The sequence below is a fragment of the Acomys russatus genome, chromosome 26 (assembly GCF_903995435.1).
Source record: "Acomys russatus chromosome 26, mAcoRus1.1, whole genome shotgun sequence".
Classification (NCBI taxonomy): Eukaryota; Metazoa; Chordata; class Mammalia; order Rodentia; family Muridae; genus Acomys; species Acomys russatus.
This window is the reverse complement of record NC_067162.1, coordinates 6,441,052-6,458,112: the sequence shown is the minus strand read 5'-3', so window position 1 is coordinate 6,458,112 and position 17,061 is coordinate 6,441,052. Positions and strand designations below refer to the sequence as shown.

At 47.7% G+C, this 17,061-nt stretch overlaps 1 protein-coding gene across 1 annotated transcript in view; it reads right to left on the bottom strand.

The window, feature by feature from the left end:
• Positions 1–3,534, bottom strand: part of Otud4 (OTU deubiquitinase 4) — a 43,844-nt gene extending 40,310 nt beyond the window's left edge. Inside the window, exon 1 of the mRNA XM_051169294.1 lies at positions 3,376–3,534. Within this exon, the coding sequence (XP_051025251.1) occupies positions 3,376–3,534 (159 nt within the window). The remainder of the gene's footprint in view (positions 1–3,375) is intronic.
• Between the last annotated feature and the right edge of the window lie 13,527 nt (positions 3,535–17,061).

The following is a 17,061-nucleotide window of genomic DNA, read 5'->3' as shown; positions in this document are numbered from 1 at the left end:
AGAAAAGAAAATGTAAGCCCACTATGGTTTCAAAATAATTATGTGTAACTTTATCAAACTTACAAAATTCAAAATACCCAAATGAGCAGCCATGCTCAACTGAGTGATGTCATCCCGAGAGCTAGTACATTTATTCTTACATGCAAACCCAGGGCTAGCAAGATGGCTCAGCTGGTAAAGGCCCTTGCTGAGTTTGATCCCACAAACTGTCTGCCTGACTTCCACATATATGCAGTGGTGTACTCAAAGACAGACAGACACACACACACACACACACACACACACACACACACAAATAAAAGCAAACAAAAATCATAAAGTATGTTCAATCTCTCATCTGTTAACTCCCTAAACAAGCAGTTCAACAACAACAAAAAGAACGGACTCACTGCAATTTTACCAAAATTTGTGCTCTGAAAAGAAGCAAACTAAATTTCTTATCAAATGTTAATCCCCAGTGCTCTCACCACGTTTAAAGAAAATAAAGTAAAACTCAGTTTGTATAAACAGGTATCTTAAATGAAGATATTCCCAGGACTCCAACATTCAAGGGTAAAGCCCACAACCCCACACCATCACTCATACACTAGAAATAAGCGTCACGTCAGCAATGAATGCTGCTTGTAAGTTTACAATAGGATGTGGCCGCAAGGGTTACAGCTCCAACTGGGTCCTCCCTAATGTTAAACCGAGAGAGTCAGGAAAAGAGAGGCTCCAGCTGCACACTACACCTCTCCTGACAACAGCCAAGGCTCACTGATACCCTAGAAGATACAACTTCCACTGACAGCCAGTATGCTCTATTACGCCGGAAGACGCACTCCTTGAGGTCAGCTTTTCAATCCAACAGCTGCTTTTCGTCCTAACTAGACAAACTTTCCTTAAACTAGGTGAACCTTCCTTACTGTTTTAGCCTTAAACAGTCCAAGCTTCCTGCATCACAGGAACCATCCACATATTTTTAAAAGCACCAACAGTTTGCCATTTCAACATACCACATTTGGCAAGCTATCTTACCCAGCATCTACATTAGACACTGTTATGAATCAAGCATTATTAATATGAGTGAGCCGCAATGTCACCTGATAGGGCTTTCCTACCATCAGCAGAGCGCCTCGCTGTTAAAGCCATTCACCTAACAACAGGTGGCAGACATATTAGTAAAGCTTGTTTGTCATCAGGAACAATGTCAGGAATACCTAACTTTTTTTTCTCCTTTTTTTTCTCCTTTTAACGAAGACTTCAGAAGATGGCATCAATCTGAACCTGCTGCCCAGATGCAAAACTCTCATCAACGTCCATAAACTGTAGGACGCCAGTAAGTTACTAAGCCAACCAATGCAAGAAAAGCAAGGCTGAGATAACAACTCTTCAAGTAGTAAACCACTCAACTCCCTGAACACTCACAATCCAAATGGCCTGGTATGTTGCTGCATGAAAACAGGCTGAAGGTAGAGAGGCTAAGACAAGGCAGCGATCAACACTGGGAAGGGCTGAGAACTGTTTTAGCACGCCCTCTAAGAGTGCCCTATTTTTAGCTGCAAGGCTAGGAGCTGATTCAGGTCAGGCTTCCTGCAGGCCCAAATCCACAAGTGTAAAAGAAAAGAAAGAGCCTATCTAAATCAGGTAATCTGAAGGGGAAAGTGAAGTCTCTTCCCTGTCTCTTAAGACTGCTATTTAGCTGACTCTTTAAAAATATCTACTGTAATTTTTACCAAGAAAGAAAATCCCCCAAAACCCCTCTCTACATATTTGTGGAAGTCAGTGGAAGTTGGCAGCGCATTCTTTCTCACCATTCCTTAGTCCGTATCTACAGGATAACTGAGCTTCCCCCAGATATAGGCTCAATACATTAAAAATAAACCCCCACGTTTGTAAAGGTTATGACTAAGCTAAATCCCATGGCAAAACAGGGGCTTACCCACATCAATGAGTTCTGAGTGCAACTAGACCTTGCCCACTGCGCACACAGCGAGCCCCCTGTAAGCCTCAGTCCTATGTCCCAAGGATCCGTGGCACACCTCACAGACACACCGCTCCGCTCCGCTCCAGTTTAACTAGGAACTGGAAAAATCGGCTGCAAACGTCAGCCTCTGCCTCCTTCTACCCAGACTTGCTAACGCTAACACTGTGTAAACAGGCAGTGTGGGATGACTTCACTTCCCCAGCTCTGCGAAGGCTGAGACAAGGAAACAATCTTCTCCATCTGGAAACTTCACGAATGGAGCAGACTGTTTACCTCCTAACCGTAAGGACTGGGGTGAAAACACCCCACCCACGTTGGAGCTTCCTAATTTTCTGAAAACTGAGAGATGTCTATTGAGCTCAACATGGTAGGCTGATTTGGGAGGTATTACAATGTTTCAATGAATACAACAGTGCAAGGGTCTCTCGTGTTAATGTTCTACATTTACACATCTTTGGAAAATACAGACCTTAAAAGTTGATTAATGCACAAAAGTGGGGGTGGGGGGACGACTAAATAAAACCACAAAAACTCCAGTTTAAGCCAAAGGAAAGCAAATTGTAAATGGCATGAAATACACAACAAGGCTGTAATGTTTAATTCAACTTCTTCAGCAGCAGTTTTCAAATATAGGATGGGTTTTGGTGACCCCACACCTACAACATCTGGTTACATAACATGGGGGAAAAGCACTCTTTAAAAAAAAAAAAAAAACTTGAGTATTCCTCCCACTCAAGAATGCTATCTCCACTTCTCTTTGATAAATCTATGTCCACTCTGTATTGGGAAGAAGAAAACCGGACATGTGCCTACGTTGAAAACCCCCCAAGCTAATATCGTCCTATTTAATAAAGGACTTTTAGAAGAGTAAATTCTTTCGTACACCTTGCGGGATCCCCACATGCTATAGCGTGGGACCTACTCAGAAAAGTCACTAAGAAGACCTATACAGGGAGGGAGGTTGCTTTCCTTAAACAGCCCCGTTGGCCTCCTGATTCGCGTGACACCACCGGTGAGACCAACTACCCCACATTCCAAAGTCCAGCAGCAGAGAAAAAAATGCGGTCCACCAGCACTACGGGGCGCAGCACCTCCTCTAATCAACATGGTGTTCAACGCGGGTGTGAACGCGGGGCTGCTAGAAACCGGGCGCAGGTGAATGCGGAACCCAACTCAGAAACAGCATGTCGCCGGGTGCGCTGGCAAGCCACGCCGCCAGCAGGCCCGCCCGAGAGATGTCCTCACTCCGTCCCCGTGCCGGCGTTACAATGGGCCGCTGTGACGACAGCGAGCCACGCGCGGTCCCGCCGGGGGCGGCCAGGCAGCTGCGGGTGGAGTTGTCGCACCCAGCCCCGCGCCCGCCCCGGTCGGGCCCCGGCTCCTTTTTTTTTTTTTTTTTTTTTTTTTACCTGCTCGGCCACCGCCCGGAACAAGCACGACCCGTCCTTGGCGACCAGTTTCCGATACAAGCCCAGTTTGTGCAGATAGACGTCCATGGGCGTCGCATCCTCGAGCGGCCCCACGCCGCCCTGGTCCCCGCCGTCGGGCGCGCCGACGGCTGCCTCCATGTTGCCGGTCGGCTGCAGCGTGCGCGGCGCGGACTAGCCCCACATGGCCGCCGCGCCGCCGGCTGTTCGACGCCCGGGCCTGGGGCAGGTTGCGGCTCGGGCTCTTCCGACGCGGACACGGCGAGCGGCGGCAGGAAGCGGCGACAGTGGCCCGAGGCGGCGGCGGCGACGGCGGCCCTTGCTCACCGGGAGCATAGGGGAGCCCTGCCTAGTGCACCGCCATCCGCACGCGGCCGCCTCCGCGGAGGGACACGCGCCCGAGAATTACAGAAAAGCCCGGGGGGTCGCCGCCCCCACAAGTTTCCGGGTCCCGACCGGTGTCGGGCGAGAAGCCCCGCCGGGGCGCGCGCTCTGCCGGGCCGGCTGAGGTTGAAGCGAGGCCTGCGTCTCCCCCCACCGCGCGCGCGCGCGCGCGCTCTCTCCACGCCGAGGACCGAGGAAACCCGGAGAGAAAGCCGAGGCCTCTCGGTTTTTCTTGCCCCCTCCCCTCCAACCACCACCACCTCGCGGGAGGGCGCCTGAGGGGGCGGGGAACGGGAAAGGGGCGCCCGGGCGGTAGGGCAGCAACCTCGCAGCCTAGAATTTGTTTTCGCTTTCAGCCCGCAGCGCTGAGGATGACGGGAGTTGTAGTTTGAGCAACGGCAGGAAGTGGGCGGCAGAGGGAGGGGACGCCTGGGCCGGCCAACCCGGAGGGGGAGGGAGGGACTCCCCCCCCCCCCAAAAGGCTAACGGACTACAAATCCCGACAACGCCGGCGGCGCCGAACCTAAGGAGCTGACTTCGCGCTTCCCAGGCCCGGGCCGCGAGCAGGCCGGAGGGTTGTCTGTCGCCTACGCCGGCCGGCGACCTGCGCACGCCGCCCCGCCCTCCCAGCGAGCCTCCCGCCCAAAGCGCGGCAGGGCGGTGGAAAGCGCGCGGCGTGCGTGGAGTTGCTAGGGACACGGTGGCAGTGCCGCGGGCCCTTTGTGTATTCCAAACAGAGGGCGCACCTGTCTGCACCCCACCCCGGGCCTGTGCTCCTGGCGTTTCCTTTTAGAGGTGGCTCGCCACCCTGAGCGGGCGGAAACCCCGGCTAATTGGCGGAGGCTCTTGGAACTGCCAGCCTGAGGCTGACCGATTCTGACCCCGGGTCGAGCGCTGAGAGCTGATTGCTTTTAGAAATTGGGACAGCTCACACTCTGTGAGGAGGCACGCCTTTGCCAAAGGCACGCCTGCTCTCTCTGTCACCGCAGCTGCGCACCGCCACACAGAGAGCTGTCACTGTTCGAAGAAACTTTTTTTTTTTTTTTTTAAAGTTCGGAGACGTGCTACGTGTAATCCGAGCTGAGCTAGAGGCTTCTTTCTCCTTACCCTCCAAAGTTACATGAGAAACAGGCAGTCCGGTTGGGTTTTAGAATCCGGAACTTACTCAACATCCTTTTGAGACACCAGAATTTTCTTTTACTAGCATACAATAGCATCTGGTATCCTTCAAGTTATTAAAACTTAGGTCTTGAGGTCATGCTGGAAGGAGAAAAGTGGTAAATTACCTTGGGTTTAAGGTGGGGGCAGCTGTGGGAATGGGGCCAAGACAAGCCAACTGGTAGGATTCCAACAAGTTCCTGAAAACGTAAATTATTAACATCTAAATGTTCCCGTAATTGTGCTATTTTTATAAAATATGTTGTGAGCTAAATGAAAAACACATTCTTGCCCCAATTTTAAATTTTTGACTTGTAGAGGGAAACGCTTTGAGAACTCTAGGAGTTTTGTTTTTGTTTAACTGGTTTAGACTGGCTTTGAACTTGCCATATAGCCAAGGATGACCTGGAATTCCTGGTCCTCTTGCTCCCACCCACCCTCCCCCAATACTATGATTACTGGTATGCCACCACATCCTGTTTATGCTGGGAATGAAACTCAAGGCTTGATGCATGCTTAGCTAGCATTCCACCAACTAAGATCCAAAACTATAGTTTGCCCTTATAGACCTGCGGGGTTTTTTTTAGTAATATCTAAACTAATGCTTAAATAAAACTTTTAAAATGAGTAGATGGTTATATGATCAATTTATTAACCAACCAAGTATGCACAGAGGAGGTCATGCCTTTCGACTTGCATGGTCCTTCAGTAAGGACTTCTGGGATTAACTTCATATTCCATATGTATTTGTGAGGAATATGTATTGATAAGCTTGCATTGCTCACTGGGCTCAGTGGCACATGACTGTAATCCCAGGACTCAGGAGGCAGGCAGATCACTGTGACACAGGACTTCTCTGTGTAGCCTTGGCTGTCCTGGACTCGCTTTATAGACCAGGCTGCCCTCAAACTCAGTGATCCACCTGCCTCTGCCTCCCTGAGTGCTGGGATTAAAGGCATGTGCCACTACATCAGGCTAAAACAGTTTTGAAAAACCCTCAACAACAAAGAGAAAGGGGAAGAAGAAATTACTAAAAATTAATCTTTTGCAAATGTGTCATCCAACTGCTTTTCCTTGTATAAGTTAATACCTCAAGTTAGTTTGTTGACACACTTTAGGGTTAATTATGGTAGATAAATTTATGGGTGTTCATTTATTTTGTAGAGGGGTTCTTAATCAGTATTGGCTAGCAACTCACCATATAGACCAGGCTGGCCTTGAACTAACAGAGGCCTGCCTCTGCCACTCCCAAGTGCTACATGGAATTAGAGGCTTAATGCACTACCACAGCCTGGCCTTTTCTCTACAAAGGTTCAAACACGGGGCCTTGCAAATTCTAGGCAACGCACTCCACTACTCACTACACCTCCAGCTCAAGAATTTCTCAGGTTTTTAAATTTTGCTTTTTGAGACAGGGTTTCACTATGTAGCCCCAGCTGTCATAGGACTCGTGATGTAGTCCAAGTTGGCCTTGAATTTGCAGAGATCAGCCTATGTCATGCCTCCTCAGTGCTGGCTGGGATTAAAGCTGTGCACCAGCTGGCCCAGCCCGATTGTTTTGTTTTTAATTGGGAGGTTGGCACTTGATATGCCAGTATGGAAGAGTTTTCCCAGCCTAAGATTAGATAGTATGCTAAACAGCCTTTAAGATAACCCACAAGGATTCCAGGCCATATTTTCACACATTTCTCTAATGGCATTTGTTTTGTGGGAAGATTAGCCTAAATTCAAAAAAAAAAAAAAAAAAAAGGAAAAAGAAAAGAAAAAGTTCACCACGTCCCCTGGATGGGGAGGCCTGGTGGCACTCAGAGGAAGGATAGCAGGCTACCAAGAAGAGGATACAAGGAATGGGATAACTATTGAGATGTAATGTGAATAAATTAATAATATATATATATATATATATATATATTTTTTTTTTTTTTTTTTTTTTTTTTTTGGTTTTTTGAGACAGGGTTTCTCTGTGTAGCCTTGGCCATCCTGGACTCACTTTGTAGACCAGGTTGACCTCGAACTCACAGCGATCCGCCTGCCTCTGCCTCCCGAGTGCTGGGATTAAAGGCGTGCGCCACCACGCCCAGCTCTAAAATATATTTTAAACAATTAAAAAAAATAGTTCAAACTGATATCTGAGGTTAGGTGCTGTGGATGTGCATTTTGCTCTGTTGGCATGCTCCCCCTCCCCGCACCCTTCCTCGCCCTCCACTGGTGCAAGCTGTCTGCACTGTAGCCGGTTTACAGACAGACGTTCCTTTAGCGAGGAGCTAGTGGCTCTCCATCGGGTTGAAAGCAAACCCCTCACTAGCCAAGCTCAGACCTGCCTAGCCCTCAACAAGGGAAGCTCTGAGAGTCTAAACAAGATGTTTCTCATGAAAGAGCTTCGTTTTGCAGCGGACGGAAGCTGCTGTAGAACCTGCAGCTGGACAAAATGCGGAGATTCACAGGGTCAACACCACGTTTGCCACTAGTCTTTAAGTTGGCATAGGCTGAGTTCCATCATGCCATTTTCGTGCTTCCATTCTCCACTCCCACTCTCCACCGGATAACTCATGCCCCTCCCCACCTCTTTTTCTCCTTAGCTCCTTCCGCCTCCCTGCCACACGGATTCCATTTTCCTCCTTCCTCCTTTAAGCTCTTCCTTGTGATCTCTTTGGTAGAATTCTGGCAGAAAAATCTTACCTAGTCCTCGGCTTTTCTTTGATGGGAAACGTTCTTTTCAGACATCTCTTTCCCAGGCAGAGGTGGGACACCCCTTTACCCCAGCACTTAGGAGGTGGAGGCAGGCAGATTTCTGGGTTTGAGGCCAACCTGCTCTACAGAGTGAGTTTCAGGACAGCCTGTGCTACAAAGAGAAACCCTATCTGGAAAAACCAAGAGACAGAGAGAGAGAGAGAGAGAGAGAGAGAGAGAGAGAGAGAGAGAGAGAGAGAGAGAGAGAGAGAGAGTCTGCGCTTACAAAACACTGAGGCAGGTGCCCCTTAACAATACCAAGGTCCTGTCTGTACTCAGCTCTCTGCTGGCACAGAAATCAGCATTTGAAAACTGTAATCTTTACACAGCGCACAAAAAGATCACCCCAACCAGACCTTATCTCAAAAACAAAAGTATTAACAAATCAATAGTCAGGCACTGACTCCAGTAGGGAACTCCAGTGTGTGTGTGTGTGTGTGTGTGTGTGTCTGTGTGTGTGTGTCTGTGTGTGTCTGTGTCTGTGTGTGTGTGTGTGTGTGTATGTGTGTGTGTGTCTGTGTGTGTGTGTGTATGTGTGTGTGTGTCTGTGTGTGTGTCTGTGTGTGTGTGTGTCTGTGTGTGTCTGTGTGTGTGTGTGTGTGTGTGTCTGTGTGTGTGTGTGTGTGTGATGTATACATAAAAGCATCCTATCCTCTTGTTATATGTATCTTGATTATATAAATAATTATCATCTTGATTGACTTGTCCCTTTGTTAATGCAGTCACTTTATCTTTTCTGACTAATTAGCTTGAGATCTACTTTATCACCTGTCAGAATGGCTAGGCCAGCTTGGTTTTGGTTTGTTTAGTTTTTTGGGGTTTTTTTTTGGCGGGGGCAGGTGGGAGCCGTTGAAACAGGGTTTCTCTGTGTAGCCTTGGACTCGCTTTGTAGACCAGGCTGGCCTTGAACTCACAGCGATCTACTTGCGTCTGCCTCTCCAGTGCTGGGATTAAAGGTGTGTGCCACCACGCCTGGCCAAAAACACCTTTTTAAAGGTCTTTAAAAATTGGCTTCAGGGGACTTCAGCAGAGATTACTGCTTTCCAGAGGACCCAGGTTTGATTCCCTGCATCCACAACCAATGTGTAACTCCATTTCCAGGGGATCAGATGCCCTCCTCTGGCCTTCACTGGCATGAGGCCTGCAGGTGGCACACCTGCATACACATCCATACACATAACATTGGTTTTTATCGCCACATAGTATTTTGTTTTGTTTACTATAAAATTTTCAGTAATTGAATAGCACTGGGCATGGTTGCACATCCCTCTAATTAGTATTAGGGAGGAGGAGTCAGGAAGACAGAGTTGAAGCCCATCCTAAGCTACATAACATTCAAGCTTTGGCTACGGGAGTTCCTGTTTAAAAACAAAACCAAGGGGCAGGAGAGATGGCTCAGAGGTTAAGAACACTGTCCTCAAAGGTCCTGAGTTCAATTCCCAGCAACCACATGGTGACTCACAACCATCTATAATGAGATCTGGTGCCCTCTTCTGGTGTGCAGGTGTATGTGCAGACAAAACACTGTATACTTAATAAATAAATCTTTAAAAACAAAACACAAAACAAAACCAAGTGAGTTTGGCGTGGTGGCACATGCCTTTAATCCCAGAACTAGGGAAGCAGAGGCAAGCAGACTACTGTGAGTTCCAGGCCAGCCTGGTCTACAAAATGAGTCCAGGACACAGAGAAACCAACCTTGTTTCAAAAAACCAAAAACCAAAACCCAAAACAAAACCAAGTAATGGAATCCTAGTAAAAATGTACACTGAGCCAGGGCTCAGTGGCTAAAGGTTTTAGCTACACAGTCCTGACAACCTGACTCTCACACAAAGTCAAATGAGGTTGCACACACTTGTAATCCCAGCACTGTTAAGAAGGCAGACAGTTCTAAAGACATAGCAGCTACAGAAATAAAAGTATACCCTGCCTCAACAAGGTGAGAATCAACTTGCCAAAGTTGTCCTCTGACCGCAACATGCTCCAAATATACATGCACACACACAGTATTTTTTTTTAAACATTCAATGTTTTATCGCCTCAAAAATAAATTTTCAATTTTTGAACATATTTTCATTTTGTTTTTGTTTGTTTGTTTGTTTTCGTTTTGTTACACAGTATTTTTTTTAATGTATTTTGTGAAGGCCTGTGTTGCCCAGATCAAAAATGTTAAAGTTGTTGGCTGTCCTTTTGTGTTCACATTTAGCTTCCTCTGCATGGTGATGCTACTGGAATCTGTGTCTTCCCGTTGGCTCCCCTACCCTCCTCCAGTTTAATCCACGTGACCCCCATAGAGTGTAAAGGCAGCCAGAGCCCCTCGCAGACAACATGAGGCACTCTCAAGGGTGACACCAACCAGAGGGACGAAAACAGAGTCGACAGACAGTGTAGGGCAGAGAGGCCATTGTGTAAGGCATATTCTCAAGGGCCGAGACTAAAGGGACTGTTGTGTGTGTTGACTAATATCACACACACACACACACACACACAGTGCAGTGCCCACAAGTGAAAAATGTTTTGTTGTTTCTAGTCAAAGGTAGTTAGCTAGGCAAGGACTCAGTGTTTCCTATGCTTTTAATTGCAGCACTCATGGAGGCAGAGGCAGGCAGATCTTCGTGAGTTCGAGGCCAGCCTGGTCTACAGAGTGAGGCCAGGACAGCTAAGGCTACACTGAGAAACCTTGTCTCAAAAAAAACCCCAAAAAACAAGCAAACACAATTAGCAAGTTTTTATCACAGTGTGAATGTTGGGTTTCAGACCCAGGACAAGCAGCTGAGGTGCATACTTAACATACCAAGTGGGCCTGGCCTACAGGTTCTCCCAGCATCCCTCTCTCCCTCCCTCCCTCCTTCCTGCCCCTTCTCTCTCTCTTCCTCCTTCATTCCCTTCCCCCTCCCTCTCCTTCCGTCTATCCCTCCTTCCTTTCTCTCCCTCCCTCTCTTCTCTCTCTCTCTCTCTCTCTTTCTCTTCTCTCTCCCCTCTCTGTCTCTCTCTCCTCTCTCTGTCTCTCTGTCTTTCTCTCTCTGTCTCTGTCTCTCCCTGCTTGTGCACTTTCTTTCTCTTCCCCCTTTTCTCTGTCTTGCTCCCCATGGCTACTCCCACGGCCTCCTTCCCTGGGAGTAGTGAACCCACCCAAGAGCTGCACCCGATAAACCTGCCTTTATGCTTTAGCCTGACTTGAATTGGCTCATTTTTGTCGGTGGAGAAAACCTACTAGTGAAGTAAACAACACTCACCAGTGGGGGTGAGACACAGTCACACCCAGGTCAGAAGAAAACCAAGCACCATGAAGGTCCAGTGTGTTGACAGAAAGAGTTGTCTTCCCCCAAGGACAATACGTGCAGTAAACTTCGAACCCCTACCCAGATCCAGCCAATGGACAGGACATTCTCCACAGTTGAGTGGAGAGTGGGGTCTGACTTTCACACGAACTCTGGTGCCCCATATTTGACCATGTCCCCTGGATGGGGAGGCCTGGTGGCACTCAGAGGAAGGATAGCAGGCTACCAAGAAGAGACCAGATACCCTATGAGCATATACAGGGGGAGGAGGTCCCCCTCAGTCACAGTCATAAGTGAGGGGAGTAAGGGGAAAGCGGGAGGGAGGGAGGAATAGGAGGATACAAGGGATGGGATAAACATTGAGATGTAATATGAATAAATCAATAAAGTATATTTTTTTTAAAAAGAGTTGACTTCCCAAGCTCCTTTAGCTTTGTGTCTTCCACATGGCGCCAGACAAAGCTCCCCTTGAGCAGGAGTGACAGACAGTTGTGGGCTACCTGACCCGGTGCTGGGAGCCAAGCTCAGGCCCTTTGGAGGACCAGTTACACATGCTTAACCACTGAGCCATCCCTCCAGCTCCAAGTTATGTAGTTATGTTTGTTTACCCACCTACAAGCTAATGGATATGAAGGTGGCCCCACCATTTTAGGAGAAACAATATCCTGTCATGATGTATTCGTTATCTTGATTTGGGTAATGGTTTCCTGAGTATTGAAACATCAACTTGTGTGCTTTGGGCAGTATAGCTTACTCAGCGTCAAGTGTGTCACAGAATTTGTATAGCTTACTCAGCGTCAATTGTGTCACAGAATTTGTAAAAATTCTTTCATGCAAGTTTAAAATGTCTCTTCAGAGTGCTGTGTTCCATCTCCAGTGGGTGTGGTAGGCCTTTAATTCCAGCACTCTGGGAGGCAGAGGCAAGCAGATCTCTGTGAATTTGAGGCCAGCCTGGTGTACAAAGTGAGTTCCAGAACAGCCAAGGCTGTTAAACAGAGAAATCCTTTCTCGAAACAAAACATAACAAAACAAAACAAAACAAAAAAACAACAACAAAGTATTGTGTTCCACAAGTATGCTAGCTTAAAATTTTATGCTATATTTTGGCATATTTTATTAACAATACCTTATTTTTTTAACATACAATAGTTGATATCTGCTAAAACTTGGTCTGAAATAGTCACCAAAGACCAGTATATTCAAGACTTGTTGCTTGGCCTGCGGTGTGTGTAGGGAGATGGTGGACTCTTTAAGAGGCAGGCCCTGACGGAGGAAGTGTGACCATGGGACACACCTTCCTCTCTCTCCTTTTGCTTACTGAGTACTGAGAGCAGGCAATCTCTGAGTTCAAGGACACTTATGCTGCCACATGCCCTCGGCTGCTGTCATCTTGCCACATGACTCCAGCTAATGGGGCCAATCAAGCACAGACTGAGAACCCTGACACGATGAACCAAAACTTAATCTTTTCTCTTTTAATCTTTAATTTTGAGAATGGCAAGCATGTATGTTATTAAACATTATATTTGCTCTCCATTTGCCTCTTTCAACACCTGCCATTCCCTGCATCAGTCCCTCTCAGCTTCCTGTTCTGGGCTCACAACTCTCCCCCTCTCTCTGCTTCTCCCCCCCCCCCAACCCCTGTCTCTTTTCTCCTCCACCCCTTCTCTCTGCTCTCCCCCGCCCCCTCCTCTCTGCCCTTCCCCAACCCCCTTCTCTCTGCTCTCCCCCCCCCCCCTTCTCTCTGCCCTCCCCCACCCCCCTTCTCTCTGCTCTCCCCCACCCCCTTCTCTCTGCTCTCCCCCGCCCCCTCCCCTCTGCCCTCCCCCAACCCCCTTCTCTCTGCTCTCCCCCACCCCCTCCTCTCTGCCCTCCCCATCCCCCTTCTCTCTGCTCTCTCCCACCCCCTCATCTCTGCCCTCCCCCACCCCCTTCTCTCTGCTCTCCCCCACCCCCTTCCCTCTGCTCTCCCCCACCCCCTCCTCTCTGCTCTCCCCCACCCCCTCCTCTCTGCTCTCCCCCACCCCCTCCTCTCTGCCCTCCCCCACCCCCTCCTCTCTGCCCTCCCCGACCCCTTTCTCTCTGCCCTCCCCACCCCCTTTCTCTCTGCCCTCCCCCAACCCCCTTCGTTCTGCTCTCCCCAACCCCCTTCTCTCTGCTCTCCCCCACCCCCCTTCTGCTCTATTGCTTGATATCTAAACTACTCTCCCCTGCATCCCCTCTTGCATAGATCTAAGCACATCCAGACTGCTTTCCTTTCTCCATGCTCTGGACTCATCTAGATGCCCTCAGATGTTTTCTCTCTCATCCTCGATTTCCCAAGAAAGTCGCCCCCTGCCCCCCCCCCCCCCCCCCCCCCCCCCCCCCGCAATGGAGCAGTCATGTCTACAGTTTCTTTCCTGCCACACCCACCCCACACAATTTGTTGTCCTGACTTCCCTCAGTGACAGACTGGAACATGAAAAACCAAATAAACCCATTTCTGCCCAAGCTGCTTTTGGCCTTGGTGTTTTATCCCAGCCACAGTCACCTACTTAGAACAGAAATCATGGTGGGCCCAGCATGACAGAAGAAGTCCATTGCAGCTTTCTGGGGATAGCTTAGGATCCCCACTACACCCAAGGCTGCTCCTGATAACCAGAATCCAGTGACATCACTCACTCATACCCGGACACAGTCCTAGAATCCCACAACACCCACAGGACAGCGTATGAGCAGAGACCCAGAGCAATGCCCTGCTCTGCACATCTGGAGAGACCTTGATCTGCCCTGCAGCTGGAGAGTCTCCCCCAGGATCCTGACGAATCAGAGACTTCTGTTAGCGACTGGACCTGACCCTTAGCTAAGATACATCACACAGGTGAGCAGCCTTGGGGAGATGGCCTAGGACCGTAGTTGGGAATTTAGAGTGTGGTGACCCTCAGCACAGTAAGATAGAACCTTTGTTACACTAACTGCACATATCTACTTCTTGCTTACAACATGTGGTGTGATGGGGGGCCTGAAAAGAAGGAAACAGACCCTTCGGTTCCTTAGGACAAAGCAAGTTTCTGGCTCTTAAGGGTTTTTAAAGGGGGTGGGCAAGCTTCATACCACGTGGCCTAGCCTCGGCTACATGTCAAGGGGCACTGAGGTAGGGCTATAAGCTTAACTTGCAGTTGCCAGGAGGAAGAAGGGGCTACAAGACCACAGTCAGGCTAATCAATCCTCTATCTAGAAAGAAAGAGATTACTAGGGTCAAGCATGGCCTGACTTCTGGGAGAAAGTGTGGCAGGTAGATGGGCTGTGACTGAACAGAAGGTAGGCTATTCAGGTAAAGCACTTATTTTTATAGATTTTTTAAAAAAAATTCTTTGTCGTTGTAGTTGGTTTTTTGAGACAGGGTTTCTCAGTGTAGGCTTGGCTGTCCTGGACTAGCTTTGCAGACCAGGCTGGCCTTGAACTCACAGTGATCCACTTGCCTCTGTCTCCTGCGTGCTGGGATTAAAGGTGTGTGCCACCACGCTTGGTCTTAAAATTATTTTTTAAAAGGAGTGCTCTCTAAGAGGAGACTTTCTGGTAAAGAACAAATTGCTTTCTACTTCCTTAAATGTATCTATGTGGGTCTATCAATCACTGGAACAGGAACACTGTTAAACAAACAAAACCCTAAAGTGTATCAAGTGTTACTGTAATGTTTTATAAAACACAAACTATACTATAAAGTTGTATATAAAAAAATTGGGCCATGCTTGGTGGGGCATGCATTTAATCCCAGAACTCAGTAGACAGAGGCAGGTGGATTTTTGTGAGTCTAAGGCCAGCCTGTTCTATAAGGGACACAGAGAAACTCTGTCTCAAAAAAATAAAATGAAAGCTAGGCATGGTGGTGCACACCTTTAATCCCAGCACTAGGGAGGCAGAGGCAGGCGGATCACTGTGAGTTCAAAGCCAGACTAGTCTACAAAGAGAGTCCAGGACAGCCAAGGCTACACAGAGAGACCCTGTCTTGAAAAACAAAAACAAAAACAAAAGAAGAAAATTGTGCATTTTTTGCTTTAAAAAGATGAAGAGGTTTTTGTTTTTCATTTTAAAAAACAACATAGAAAGACAAAATAAACCTGGTGTCATGGCACATGCCTTTAATCCCAGCGCTTGGGAGGCAGAGGCAGTTGGATCACTGTGAGTTCCAGGCCAGGCTGGTTTACAAAGTGAGTCCAGGACTTCCAAGGCTATACATAGAAACTGTCTCAAAAAAAACAAAACAAAACAAACAAACAAAAATTAAAAATAATAAAATAAATAAAAAACAAAATAAAAGCTAAAAGTGAGTGGATCTTATTATTTGCCTTTGGATTGTCTCATGAGACTTAGTTTTATAAACCAAGTAACATTTCCTTGTGCCAACATCTGTTGTTTCCAATTAATTTAGTTGTTTGTTTCATTTCTGTCAATTAGCAAAAACAGTTAACATGTTTCCACTCATAAGGTTGCTAATAGTATCAGTTTACCTTGGATTATTTTGTACAGTAAATATCCACAGCTTTACAAATACAGGTTTAGTCCCCAACCACTCTTTTTCAATATAACTTCTCTACCATGATCTTAGATGTAAAAATAGATAATTAACATGCTGGGGGAGGGGAACCCACATAATGCCAGTAGAATGAGAAAAAAGCAGAGCAGGGCCCGAACTTTCTACTCGTTTTCATGTTTTCTTTCCAGTTCTTTGTAACAAACATTCCAGAGAAGAAGGCATTTGTGTCGACACTCTGGAGACTATAAAAAACAAGGTGTTTTTCCTGCCTGTTTAAAGCCTGTGCTAGGGTCAGCAAGATGGCTTAGTGGATAAAGGCGCTTGTGACATAAGCTTGATGACCAGAGTTCAATCCTCTGAGCACACATAAAGGTGAGAGGGGAGAATCAACTCCACATATGTGCACCATGGTATGTGTACCTCTACACACACACACACACACACACACACACACACACACACACACACACCTAAAATAAAATGAAGGTATTAATGTAAGCACAGATGTAAGGCCACAAAGATGTGATTGTAAAAGGTTATTAAAATTTATATTACATTAGTTTGGGTTTTAAAAAGCACGGTGAAGCCGGGCGTGGTGGCGCACGCCTTTAATCCCAGCACTCGGGAGGTAGAGGCAGGTGGATCGCTGTGAGTTCGAGGCCAGCCTGGTCTACAAAGCAAGTCTAGGACAGCCAAGGCTACACAGAGAAACCTTGTCTCAACCCCCCCCCCCCAAAAAAAAAGCACGGCGAGGGGTACTAGGAAGAAATTCCTAGAAGGGAATGAAATAGGGAGTGGTGCTTGAGCATTTGCCTAGGAATGTCACAGACACATCATGGAAAGTCAGTGCCTGGTGCCCAAAAGTACCAGGTAAGGGGTCTAAAGATTAATATGGTGCCTCATGAACCAGTCAGTTCCCAGCCTGCTCAATGGGCGATACCATGCCCCTCACACACTCACTTGGGCTTGCACGCCGGCGTGCACCCAGTGTACAGCTGACTTACTGTGGAGCTCACATCACGCTTTACTCTGCTCCCAGCCAGCCAGTCCACACCTACACTGCAGCGGCGTCAGTCTTGCTGCTTGAGTAAACAATTATGTCAACATTTTCCTGTTAAGATGGCCTAACTTGAGGCTGTGGTGATGCATTCCTTTATCCCCAACACTTGGGAGGTAGAGGCAGGCAGATCTCTGTGAGTTCGAGGCCAGCCTGGTCTACAGAGCAAGTTCCAAAACAGCCTGAGCTACAGTGAGAAACCCTGGCTCAACCCCCCCACCCCCCAACCACTCAAAGATGAATAAATAAGACTGATGGATGATATGGATTTAAGATAAATATTTAAGATAATCCTATAAATACTCTGAGCTATTTGCTACATCTTTACCTCTCTGGTTCAAATCCACCCACCTTCCAAGGCTTGTCCAATAATAAAGCTGGGTACGATGTTCAACTCAGTCAGTAGTCAGTATGCGAGACACTCTGGAATGTACCTCACTAAACTTCTCTACCCTTGGTGAACCAAGTCTGTGCTATTTCCACTGGAGTCTGGAAGTCAGCCATACTACGGGTTCTCTTGTCTCAGCTGGGACAGCGGGTGC